The sequence below is a fragment of the Propithecus coquereli genome, unplaced genomic scaffold, assembly GCF_000956105.1.
Source record: "Propithecus coquereli isolate 6110/MARCELLA unplaced genomic scaffold, Pcoq_1.0 Scaffold339, whole genome shotgun sequence".
Taxonomy (NCBI): Eukaryota; Metazoa; Chordata; class Mammalia; order Primates; family Indriidae; genus Propithecus; species Propithecus coquereli.
In genome coordinates this window covers 651,125-664,301 of record NW_012149052.1, presented here as the reverse complement: position 1 = coordinate 664,301, position 13,177 = coordinate 651,125, and the positions used below count along the sequence as shown (strand labels likewise).

Genomic DNA, 13,177 nt, shown 5'->3' with positions numbered 1-13,177 from the left:
GGGGACCAGAATTGGGGTGACCTGCTGGCTACTTCAAAAGATGTGAAAATAGATTCTGGTGAATCATTTCATTCATTTCTGAATGAAAAATGAGGATAATGAGAATGGAGAAAGATCTAATTAGAAAAATATTTAGGAAAGAGGATCAACAGGCCTTGAAGTCCAGCTTCATTGGAGGTAGGTGGGTTGGGCAGGAGGAGAGGGAAAGAGATGAATCAAGGGTAACTTCAAGGTGTCGTCCTGGGCTCAGGGTTGGATGGTGGGCCCTTCACCATTGATTTTAAGGCTCCCTGGGACAGACAACTAGGTATCTGGAATATAGCAATGGAGCTTGGGAGAGTTTAAGGCAGAAATTTGAAGGAGTTGTTGAAGTAATAAAAATAAATGAATTTCCCTAGGCAGATCCAACAGGTGGAGTAGGAAAAAGGAGTAGGTGCAGGACATTTCCTCCAGGAGGTGATGCCTGTGCTGGGCCTGGAAGGACGGGGGCCTGATGGGGCGGCAGTGTAGCAGGAGCAGCCCAGGTCAGAAGGCAGAGGCAGAAGCTAAGAGCGAACAGAGGGTGCCGATGCTGGAGAGGGCTGGGATGGGGTTGGGAAGTGACAGGAACCACCAAAGATGGTGAGAAGGGAGAAAGGGCAAAGCAGAGAACCGTTTCATGTTTCCATTCGCACGTGCAAAATGATAGATGGCCCCTCACCTTTGCATTTGTCACAGGTCGGGTGGCATCTCTCACAGGTCTGCGTGCTCTGCTCTGCGTAGTAGTGATGTGGGCAGGTGCGATGACATTCTCCCTTGGAGCGGAGCAGAAAGAAAAATGTATCGCAAGACAGGCAGTCTGTGGGCTGCGGGCCCCGGCATGCCTTGCAGCTCTTGTTGCACCTCTCACACCGGCCTGTGGCGTTGTCTGCGTAATATCTGAAACCAAGCAGGGAAAGCAAAGATGGAATACTAAGCTTTGCTCCTAAACTGGGTGTGGTGAAAAAAACATGGTTAGTCAGACAGGGTTCATTTCCAAGCTGGGGGACTTCAGCTTCTTTACCCATTAGATTCATTACTAATGATGCTAATGAATCTAATGATTCTCAGTTTTCTTCTCTGTAAATTGGGTATTACAATCCCTATTCTGTTATTTGTGAAAATTAAATTGGACAACACATATGAAAAGACCTAGTATTAATCTCACATAGTAGCAACTTGATAATTGTTGGTTACTATTGCCTTTTTCTTCCGTATCCTTCTCCAAAGTCAAGCTTTAAGTTGTGTCGAATGGGATCAGGGAATGGAAGACATTTCTTATTAATATAGTTTCTCAATTAAAAAAAATGTTGAAATAGGAGGTGGGTGACATGAGTGATGTTGGCCTTTACAAAATATGTTTAACTTTGAAAAGGTTTTTGGAGGTTAAATATGATAACAATATTCACCATTCATTAAGTTGTTACTGATATGCCTCATGGTACCCCAGGGACTTCCTAAACATTATTTCATCTTATTGAACTTGCAAATGAGACACTAGAGCATGGTAGTTAGGAGTTTGGCCTCTGAAAGAAGACCATGTGGTTTCAAATCTCAGCCATACCACTTATGAACTGTGTGACCTTGGGCCAGTCACTCAACATACCTGTGTCTCAGCTTCCTTATCTGTAACATGGGGCTAAGGATAGTACCTAAAATTAAATATGTGATTACAGAGAAAGTAATGAGGACAGTGCCTGGAATATTTTAAATAATTAATGTATATTAGTGATAATTATAAATGTTATGACTAATCCTCACAGCTAATCTTATGGTTTAGATATAATTATTCCTATTTTACAGAAGCAAAAACTGAGGCTGAGAAAATTTAGACAACTTGCTTAAGGTCAAACAGCCAATGAAATGGGACAATGTGATCTGAAGTTATCTGTTAAACACCATTATTCCAAAACGGTGCCTCAGTTGAAGGTAAACAAAGATCTTGCAAATAAGATAAAAAAGGATAAAGAAAATATCAGTAAGGATGGAATTCTAAAGGTCATCTGACTCCTGCCTGTATCTCTGGACATCAGCACACTGAAGCTATCCTAGAAACCTGAAGGTTCATCTGTGGTTTCTCTGGTGCAAAACTACTGGGCTTTTTTTGGAGTCTAATTCAGCTCCATGAACTTGTTGAAAACTACCGCCATGCCTAGGTAATGCTGAGCTTGCCTCTATTTAGCCACCTGTATACACTTGTACCTCAGTGGCCCAGCTTATGACAAATTAAGCCCTGCTTGGTTTTCTGCAGTTAGGTAAAGAACAAATACTGTGATATGTTAATCTCTAAGACTCTGAGGTATTTGAGAGATAAGGTGTTGAAAAGAGAACGACAGCAACAGCAACAAAAAAAGCACTGATCATGAACTGTATACTTAGCAAAGACCACATAGAACTGAAAACAGAAAAAAGTGAAAATCTATACAGAACAGAGAGAATACACAGGATTGGAGTCATAAGAAAACAGAAAAAAGTGAAAATCTATACAGAACAGAGAGAATACACAGGATTGGAGTCATGAGATTGGATTTTTCTTCCTACCTCCACTGTGTGTCAGTAGCTATGTGACTTTGGGCATGTCACTTAGCCTCTCTGAGCCTTAGTTTCCTTGTCTATAAAATGGAGAGACTAATATCAGCCTCATGAGACAACTGTAGAATGAAATCATGATGTAAAGATACATTGTGATAAGTCAGCAGGCTGAGAAGAAGATTCCAAAAAACAAAAGAATTTAAAAAAAGAAATATATATAAAAAAATAAAGATACATTGTGAGGGAAATTCTTTGTAACTCTAAGGCAGCATACAAAAGTTTTTTTTATTATTATCGTTATTACAGGTAATTATAAAGATGAAAAGCATAAATAGGAACCTCGGGAAAGAAAGCTTATTAATTCCAAGTAAGCTTTAAAAATTATCAGGAGTAATGCTAACAGAAAGATAATGAAGAGTGTTCTGGATCAGAGGAAGAGAAGAGCACAGCACCACTGCTTACCTTGATGACTCTTTTGCATGAGGGGACTATGAAACCTTTTGAGCCTCATATTCTTAAAGAGCATCTTGTGTATAAGTACAAACAATAACTCGGGGTTTGAAGAACCTTCTGTGAGGTTGAACATCAAAATAATCATGGGTGTTGGGACAGGGTGCAGAGAATCACACACTTGCTTTTCCAAGGCATACAAGGCTTGGGCAATGCATGTGGAACACTGATTTTACAAAAGAAATAATTCTCCATTTGTACATCATTAATACTCCATTTCTTCCCCATTAGAGAGATGGATGGCAACCTACACATCTCCCCAGCCTCTTATGGGCAACTTCACACACTGTGGAATGATTGTCTTTTGAATTCCATGGTCTGCATTCTATTTAGACCACAGGATTATCCCCTTTCTTTGTGCTTGCCGGTATTTAAAGACTTGATTTGGGGAAGATGGGATCCAGATCTTTCCAGACACTTATTAGGGTGAAGCTGAAGGGCTAAGCACAGTAGCCCCATCCCCGCTCTTGTCCGGCAGAGCTTTCCTTTATTCATCGACGTGGCTGGTGTTTTTCTAGAGCTGCTAATGTGTGTGGCTCTGTTCTGTGTGTTGTAGTAGCATATGTGAAAAATAAGAGGTGTTTTTCCTCCAGAAGTTTATAATTTTCTTGGGAGGAGACATAAAGAATAAGAATAGGCTCCTAAAGATCAAAGTCTTTGTCTCACTCATCTTATTCATACATACGAGGTACTTGCCATTAAACGTATTAAATAAATGAGTGAATGAACGAATGAGTTAAATCAAGGTGGAAGGCAATACACAGCACTAAAATCAATGAAACAACATAGCAAGACCCTGTCCCTACTAAAAGAAAAAAAATTAGCCAAGCTTCCTGGTGAGCACCTGTAGTTTCAGCTACTTGGGAGGCTAAGGCAGGAGGACTGCATGAGCCCAGGTGTTAGAGGTTGCAGTGAGCTGTGGTAATGCCACTATACTCCAGCCTGGGCAACAGAGCAAGACCCTGTCTCTAAAATAAATAAATAAACATTTTAAAAAATATAATAAAATAAAATGAATGAAACAAGCAGTAATTGCTATAGCACTGAAGAGACACGTCAATTTTGGTAAAAGCATTTAGGGAAGGTCCACGGTTATAGCTCTTTGATTCAGGTCTGGAATCTCTGGAAGCTCTGTGTGGTCTAGGTGAGTGATTGGGAAGGAGGGGTCCACAACAGGCCTATAATCAACCTTTCTTTCTACTGGGGATGCCCATCGGGGGAAAGTGATGACCCAGTCAAATCCTCTTCCAAATACGCTGGTAACCAGACCTTCTAATAGACACAATAATAGATTTTCCCAGCAGAAAAATAATAGAGTCCTTATCTGTGAAATGCTTTCAGGATATATCAAGTGTGTCTAGGTTGTTTATGATAACAAAACCTGTAATTTGTGGATTTATGGAGACATAACAGGTTGGAGAATTAATGGGGTATAAATGGAGATGTTCACTGAAGTTGTTTCCTTTGTAAATCAAGGTTCCATACGCACAGCTCTCCTCATACACACAAGGGAGACCTGAAATGTTAAATCTGAATCAGAACAAATCCTAAAGCAAAGAAAAGGAACCTAAGTGTTCTTAGCCTTAGTTTCCTCATCTGCAAAATGGGTTGCTGTTTGGAGTGGCTGTGGAATTCAAAGGGGGAGTATGTACTGAGTGCTTTACCCTTCTCTGCACTGGAGCAGGCACTCTTTTCCCAGCTGGAGCCAGCCCGGTCGGCAGGAGCGGCACTGCGTGCTGTGTCTCCCCTCACACGTCCTGCAAGAGCTGTGGCAGGGGCCACAGCGGTGGCTGCCCTCATCGGCATAGTAGCCCTCTGGGCAGTCCTCCACACAGGTTGTGTCTGTCACGGGAGGAAAAGAGTCTGTCTAAACATCAGACATGACACAAGTCTTCCAAACCCCCTCTATGTTCTCCCCACTTTGTACCATGGCAGGACGGGATGCAGGAGGAATGGGTCAACGTCCCCTTGGGCTGATGGATGTGCTTGGGAACTAAGATGAAAGTCCTAAGGCCATCAGGAGTTCAGAGGAAACAGAAGTCAGGGTGGACTCGCTGTGGCAGGTAGAACAGAAACTACAGGCTGAGTCGTTGTCCCGCCAATGGAGCTGTTTAACTAGGGGGAAGCCCACTCCCCTAAAGGAAAAACACCTCCCTCTGTAGTATTTTCCTATAGCTGCTTGAATAAATTACCACCAACTTGGTGCCTTGAAACAACACAAAGTTACTATTTTACTGTTCTGGAGCTCAGAAGTCCAAAATGGGTCCACAAGGTTCTGTTCTTTATAGAGGCTCTGGGGGACAATCTGTCTCCTGGCCTTTTCCAACTGCATTCCTTGGCTCGTGGCCCCCTCCTTCACCTTCAAAGGCAGCAGCACAGCATCTTCTTTCTCTCTCCCTCTGCTGCTGGCCACATCCCCTTCTGCTACTGTTCCTGCTCCCCTTGCCTCTCTCTTATCAGACCCCAGTGATTACACTGGACCCCCTGGATAATCCATGACAATCTCCCCGTGCCAAGATCCTTAATTAAAGCACAACTGCAAAGTCTCTTTTACTGTGTAAGGTAATATATGTGTAGCATCTAGGGATGAGGATATGACATCTCCAGGGGGAGGCTTTATTCAGTCTACCACAACTTCCAAAAAATTATCTAGTTGGTAATTAGCCTGACCCTCGTGGTATGGTGGTCGGGGGCAGGGTGGGGAGAATGTGAGAAGACCAGGCCTGAGCAAATCCTGTGCCCAGCCCTCGGGGACCTACAGCTCTGCATCGTGTCACACACGAGTGCTGAAGTCTCAGTTCTAGCCTAATTTGCATGCCCAGTGATGAGATGCCTTCCTCTCTCTATGAAGGCGTCTTATGTGACCACTGGAGTCCTGGTGTGTGTGGGGAAGGTGGGGAGGTGGGGTGGGAGTATTATATGGATGTGGTTGGAGGAAATGTTTTCATGAAGGAACGACTGCTGGGAGGGAGAAGACACTGAGATGTGTGTACCAGGAGTGAAGACGGACGGGTGGAGAAGACTGTATCTCTGAGTGTTTTCTGTGGTGACGTGATCGGGAGTGGTACGAGGGTGGGCATCCCTGTGTCTTAGCAGGGGAATGTGTCCTTGCTCAACAAGCAGAGGAAAAACTTGCTGCAAATTTCTACTCTGAGTGTCTGGCATCTCAGGTCTATTCTACGGGCCAGAGAGACAAGTGCTAATGTTCCTCGTCTTCACCGTATCCATCTTTTTCTTTTCTCTCCTACAGCTTTTTCTTTCAGTTTAGTTGAGTTTTGTTTCGTTTTCTTTCTCCCACACTGTTTCAAGCCTAATCATGGTATCCCTCGTAACCTGAGGACATCGCCTCATATGAGCAAGAACCTTCCGTCCTGAGCTGTGGGAGGTGGCCAACCTTGGACTGTGCCACATGTTGTCCAAGAAGATTTATTAATCAACAGACGCTAAATCAAGGGGAAATTTTGAGGAGGAGCAAAATAGCTACATATTCTTAAAGTGTGTCCCCACAGACCGCTTATTAATTACATGGGAATAAATAGTAATTATGCAGTGGAGAAACTGAACATCTCGACCAGATGATCAATGTCAACATCACCAATGAGAGGCAGGTAGGTATCAGGGGCCTCCAGGTAGGATTCTCAGAGGGCACAACATCACCTATGAAGAATTCTGGCTGAGAACACACACTCGCCATCTGATCACAGGGAAACGTCACACCAATCCAAAAGGGGGAATAGGGACTGTATTTTTCTAAAACATCAATATTATAACAGACAAAGAAGGTCTTGGAAACATTCCAGATTAAAGGAGGCTAACGGGACATGGAAGCTAAATGCAGCACCTGCTCTGAAGGGAAATTGGCAAAGTTTTAATACAGATGGTGTGTTAGAGTATTAATATTGTATCCATGTCAAACTTACTAGAGTTGACAACTTTCCAGTGGCTATATAAGAAAATATTTCTATTTTTAGGAAATATGTACTAAAGTATTTGTGGGAAAGGGACCATGATGTGTGTAACTTGCCCTCAAATTGTTTAGAAAAAATACATTGTGGATTATCATACATTTACATAGATAGAGGAGAGAGAGGGCGGACAAATGATGGTGTAAATGGGGTCAGAGATTGGCAGTGGGTGACGGGGTACAGCACCTATGTATGCTGTTCTTTGTACTATTCTCACACTTGTATCTTTTCTATAGGCTTAAAACTTTCCCAAACACAAAGCAAAAATTAAAAAGAAGAAAGCCCATGTCTACTAGACACTAGGCACTGTGCAAGGTGGTTTCCCCAAGGGAGGGGAAAACAAAGCCCTCCCCTCACAGAAGTAACTCACTGAGAAGAAGGGTCTTCCTCTGACAAGTGTGACACTGGTCCCTGGCAGGCCCTGTGCAGCGGAAGCACTGAGTGTGGCAGGGCTTGCACCCAAGAGCCTTTTCATCCCAGTACTCGGTGGGGGCACACTCCTCCTTAGCCACGCAGCCCCCGTGGCTGTTCAACCTCCAGCCTTCCCGACAGGCGGTGCAGGTCCCAGCTGACGAGCAGGTTGAGCAGGACTCGGGGCAATCTGTGGGTGTGGTGGGGGAGCAAACAGAGAGTGAGACAGGGAGGGCCAGGGCGCCCCTAGAGGCAATGGCTTCCCCTGGAAAGGGTGTTCACCTTCCTTCCACATTTCTTCCAGAGATTTTTATCCAAGGGTGCGGGGCCATGAGTTGGGGGCAGCCCTTCGGCTCTGGGTTCGAGAATTCTTGTTGCAAAATGAGAGAAAATGGCTGTTTACTTTCTCTGTAATACCCAGAGGGTGTCTTCTGCATCAGCCACCTCAGAAACATTAGTAAGGCTCACTGTGATCCCCCAAACTGCAACAAGATGAGAACAAGCAATGCTGCGGTAGCACGCTTCCACGTGCTGGAACGTGGCCTTTCCGCCATCACAGTGCCTGTTGCTATGGTCCTCCACTCACCTCCAGAATGCCTCGGGATTCTCACTAATACTGCAATCGTTGCAATATGTTATAATGGCCCATTGACAAAAAAGATCTCTTTTAGTATTTATTTCTGAATGCTCAGTGCCAATGAGAGGGCGTGGCATATTATAGATGCTCAATAAACATTTTTCTTAGACAAATAAAATAACAACTCACTCCCACCTCTGGGAGTGAGTTGCCATTGTCTCTGTCTAGAATTCTCTTCTCCCAGATATATACATGGTTTGCTTCCTCCTTCTCTTAGTGATATCTTTTGGGACATCTCTCAAGTTTCATCTCCATCTTGCCCATCTTCCTGTTTCCCTTCCCTGCCTTACTTTTTCTCTTGACTTAACGACTGCAGGGTCTGTCTTCCCCAAAAGAATGTGAGCTCCACAAAGGCAGGATTCTGCCTGTATCACTCCCTGCTGTTGCCCAGGCCTGGAAGAGCACACGGCACATAGCCGACCCCCAGCAGGCATTTGCTGGAGGAATAGATGGGTGTTATTACTGATGTTCCTATCACCATCTTATTTTAACTAGACTAGGAAATTGAGGCTGGTGATGCTAAGTCTTGTAGCTGAAAAGGGGAGAATCAGGAGTTGAACCAGGACCTCAACAAGCACTCTTGCTGGTTCTGCCCCAATGCCATGGGAAAGGGGTGGGATTTTTAGAGGTGTCTGTACTATCAGTTAGGGGATAATGTGGGACGGCCAGAATGGATCCAAAGGCCTTGTGTTTCCTAGAGGAGATCCAGCTTAGAGATTGCTCTGTTCCAGATGCCTCTCTACGCCTACCCAAATCTTGATTTTTAGTCAGGTCCTTTGTATCTTCTTTCTGGAAATTTCGGTTGTCATTCTGTTTCTTCCTGTACCAGATTCCCGAGCCTCCCTTTGCAGCGGTGGAAAGTGCCATGCATTGTAGGGACAGACCGCAGGTGGGTTTCCCGCTCTGCCCTAACTAGCTGGGTCACACTGAGCAAATGCTTAACTTCTCAACGCATCAGTTTCTTTCTCAGAAAAATGGAGAAGACTGCACTTACCTCAACGGCTCTCAACCCTCACTAAGCACCAGAATTACAGGGGGTATAGGTGGGGTGGGTGGGCAGGGGAAATTTAACAAGTTGGTCTGAAGTGGGCACAGACATTCGTACTTTTTAGAGCTGCTCAGGTGATTGTAATGGACAGCCAGGGGCCTTTCTCAAGGAGATAATTAAATCAGATAAACTAATAAAACACACTTTGAGACCTGTAAAGCTCTCTGTGTGGTAAATTTCTTTGATTACTGAACACCCGAGAAAGGCCAGAAGAGGAGCCTCAGCACCTGCCCTAGTACAGGCAAGACCAAGATGGCGCTGAAGGCCTTGGCTGAATCTTCAAATGTCTCCTTGCAGCTGACCCTGGGTTCCATCGCTGCCACACGTGCTGACTCCTGCCTCCTCTGCAGGCAGGCACAGCCACCCACCTTGAAGTCCACCCTCTTTGTCACAAGTAGGCAGGTGGGACACTGACACTAAATAGTGCTTTATATAAAGCACAAAAAGCGGCATATCCAGATCCCAAGGCTGAGCAGAAAGCTCCAGGAGTGAGGCCCGTCTTCCTGTTCTACCAAAACCCCTCCCCTGTGTCCTAAGGCGTGGGTGGCCCAAAGTTTCTCTATGAAAGGCCACCATGGGGCGGAGGAGGGGCAAGGGCAACATACATAACCTAAACATCTGTACCCCCATAATATGCTGAAATAAAAAAAAAAAGGGCCACCCTCAGGCCCTCGCCACTGTTAGGGGGACTGCCCCTGGTATCCATCTAATGCTTGCTGGGTGGAAACACAGGAGCTGAAGTGCCACCGGCTGCCCCATTGCCACGAATCCTGGGGCTCTGGAAAAGCCCCCTCCCCCAGAACTCTTCATTCGTTTGCTTGAGAATACCTCTAGTCGTGGACAATTTATTTCATTTTTCTGTTCTCTGATAAATAATAAGAGACAAACAATTTGTGCCCAGTTAGAATATAAGGAGGTGTAAATAACAGCAGAGCCTTTCTTGAACGTGTTGGGACTGAAGTGCCTGGTGGGAGATGGAATGGGGGCCTCCAAGCAGGAGGAGCAAAGATGAGGAGGAGGAAGGAGCAGAGCTTTGGGGCAGGGGGCAGACAATGGAGGGAGACAGGGGAGACAGAGGAGACCAAGCAAGTCCTCCGTGGCACAGTTTGCTTATGCTATAAACTTATATTGGCTTGACATTTTAAGAAATATCTCCCATTTGGGGTGACTTTTGAAGGCTCATCATCTCTGCTGTAAATCTTCACATGAGAATTCTTTTTTATTTTTTGTAGAGACAGAGTTTAGCCATGTTGCCTAGCCTGGTCTCGACCTCCTGGCCTTGAGCAATCCTCCAGCCTCAGTTTCCCAAAGTGCTGAGATTACAGGTGTGAGCCACCGCATCAACCTGAGAATTCCTTTTGACCAGTAGTTCCTAGCCACTGGTGTGAGGAGGGTCTGAAACTGTCCTCACAGGGTTAAAAAGAATTACTTGCCAGGTTCTGGACAGAAATATAGTTATAATAATTTTTTTCCCACCCTCCCTAGCAGTTATAATCAAGCACTAATCAGACTGCATTTTGGCCCACTTCCTTATACCTGTTTACTAACCAAAAGTCATGTAGCACTAAATATTGACTTTTGCAAACCCATCGTTCCTATAGATAGGCTCTCTGATGTTAGAATTGTAAGGATTTTGTTTAATAATTGCTTAAGACGTTTTTCAGATTCTGAATTCCAACCGGTTTGAAGACCCCGACAGGAGAACCGAATCAGCACGAGCATGCAGTCGCTTCACCTCCCATCCCGTGACTTCCCCCGATCAATGATCCCCACACCTTGGCCCACTACTCATCCTGACCCCTTAAAATTCCTAGTCCCAAACTCCTCGGGGAGGCAGATTTGAGGTTTCCTCCTGTCTCCTTGCTTGGCTGCCTTATGATTAAACGTCTTTCTCTGCTGCAACTCGGCATATCTGTGTACTGACTTGCCGCACATCAGGCAATGAACCCGGTGTGGTTACAGGTCCACATGATTTCCTACTAATAAAACTTACATGATCAAAGCTTGTGAGTGATTCATTTAAAAAATTAATTAGAACCAATTCAAAACACGCTTCCTTGAGTGGGAGGGTAAAAGTGAGGTGACAGCTGTGGGGCTGGAACTGTGAAAACTCCAAAGCCTGTTTTGTCTGGGCAGAAACCCATCTCGTTAGGCTCCCTGGGATGCCGTGTCTGGCCATGTATCCTGAAAGTCTTTACCTCTGCAATCCTTAGTCTGTTTTTCATAGTAAGTTCCTGCTGGGCACTCGTTCAAGCACAGCCCATCGTAGAGGACCAAGGAAGCACTAGCACAGAGCTCACAGTCATCAGCTTTGGGGCCCCTGCACTCCAGACAGTCTTCGTGACAGGGGACACAGTGGCGTGAGTCCTTGTAGAAGCCTTGGGGACAGGACTGATGGCACATGTCGCTGTGCAGGAAGAACTCAGGCAGGCACTCTGGGGGGAGGAGGAAGTGGCAAGTTATCCCCAGGGGTATACGAGAAAGGAACTCATTGCCTTTCCAGTGGGCTAGCCTGTCCCTGACCACTTTGGTTCTTTTGAGCTGGGGGTACACTTGCCCCATCCCCACCCGGTCAGGGCACAACTTCGATGTCTAATAAGCCCTGCCTTGCGAGAAGGAGGCCACACATGGTGGCCTGATTAGATTTATGCACTGAAATGGCCTGCCGTTTGGAGGTGGAAAAAATTCCAGTGCTGTGGCAGATGGATGGTTGAGATTCTGGTGGGATTGTTAGGAAAACCTGGAGAGCATTAACAGTTTTTAAAATTGGATTGAGCACCTCGCACCCTATTCAATATAGAAAGCAGTCTAGGAATTGTTGGCTTAGTTGATTTTTCATTGATTGATAGGGTCAAACAATGAATAAATGGCTAATGAGTGTGAAGAATGCATTGAGTTTATTTTGTGTTCATTTTCCTGTTTGGGGGAATCCCGGAAAACACTTTAGATCACACCAGGAGAACATCTTGGATAGGACAGCACCAGTTAGATGAGTCCGTCTTATTTCAGAGAGGAAAATGGACAGCTATTCCTGGGTGATAATTCCAGGGGTGGAGGGGAAACTGTTCATAGGCAGAGTGACAATCTCAGTCTTATAGTTTCCTGAGATTCTCTTTCTTATTCTTTGTAACAATTGTAATTTTCTGGCTACCTCTTTGTTTTATTGTTTAATATCTGTTTGTAAGATTTTGTGCTCGAAAACATGGGAACTTTGGGCTCTTATCTGTATTTCTAGAACCTAGGATAGTGCTTGGCACACCTGTGTGTGTACACGTGTGTATGTCTGTGCAAGAAATCATGCAAAGGGGGCTCCTGTTTGTCTTAGTTTACAGAATCCATGATGAGAAGGGTGGATCTCACTCTCAATTTCCTCAATGACAGGCACGGGAGAGATAAATTTCAGTAAAAGGAGGGAGACTGGTACCCACGGTGTCTTTGGACACCCCACCCCCAGATAGCCGGCCTCCACCCGGGGTGGCTCAGCAGAGCCCCGCCCTCCCTTGAGATGCTCCCTGGTACCTTTGCATGTTTTCTCGTGGATGCACTCCTGACACCTCTCTGGGCAAGGCTGGCACACCCCCTCCACAGCCACGTGCCTCTCGGAACAGGTTTCCTGGCACACTCCGTGGTGCAGGACAAGGTCTCCTTCACAGGAATGGCAGTTGGTGGCATTTCCTTCACATGTTCTGCAAGGAGAGCTACAGCGTTCACATATGCCGTCTTCTGCGTAGAAGCCGCTGTAGAAGGGAGAGAGAGCACAACTGGAGAAGCTGACCCACTGGAGAGATGATTCATACCCGGGGACGAAGGAACTAGAACTAAAAACAAAAGGGCTGCTGCCAACCAAAAGGAACCCGCAGGATTTCTCGAGGAAGCCCAGTGAGAAGGAACATCCAGAAAAACAGAATGAAAAGGGTAGGCATTACCCTTGTGGGTGTGATCTGTTTGAAAACAACTGTCATGAATTTGTGTATAGTTTAGTCGTCTTCTCTTTTCCCTGGGACTCCCTGATTTTCATTAATTTTTCTTTCTTTTTATTAGAGCTTTCCTTTAGAG

At 45.2% G+C, this 13,177-nt stretch overlaps 1 protein-coding gene across 1 annotated transcript in view; it reads right to left on the bottom strand.

Moving 5' to 3' along the window:
- PCSK5 (proprotein convertase subtilisin/kexin type 5) overlaps positions 1-13,177 on the bottom strand; it is a 436,684-nt gene that overhangs the window by 17,545 nt on the left and 405,962 nt on the right. Inside the window, exons 31-35 of the mRNA XM_012650669.1 lie at positions 12,641-12,858; positions 11,320-11,556; positions 7,396-7,626; positions 4,725-4,902; positions 701-918 (exon numbers count right to left, since the gene is read on the bottom strand). Of these exons, the coding sequence (XP_012506123.1) occupies positions 701-918; positions 4,725-4,902; positions 7,396-7,626; positions 11,320-11,556; positions 12,641-12,858 (1,082 nt within the window). The remainder of the gene's footprint in view (positions 1-700; positions 919-4,724; positions 4,903-7,395; positions 7,627-11,319; positions 11,557-12,640; positions 12,859-13,177) is intronic.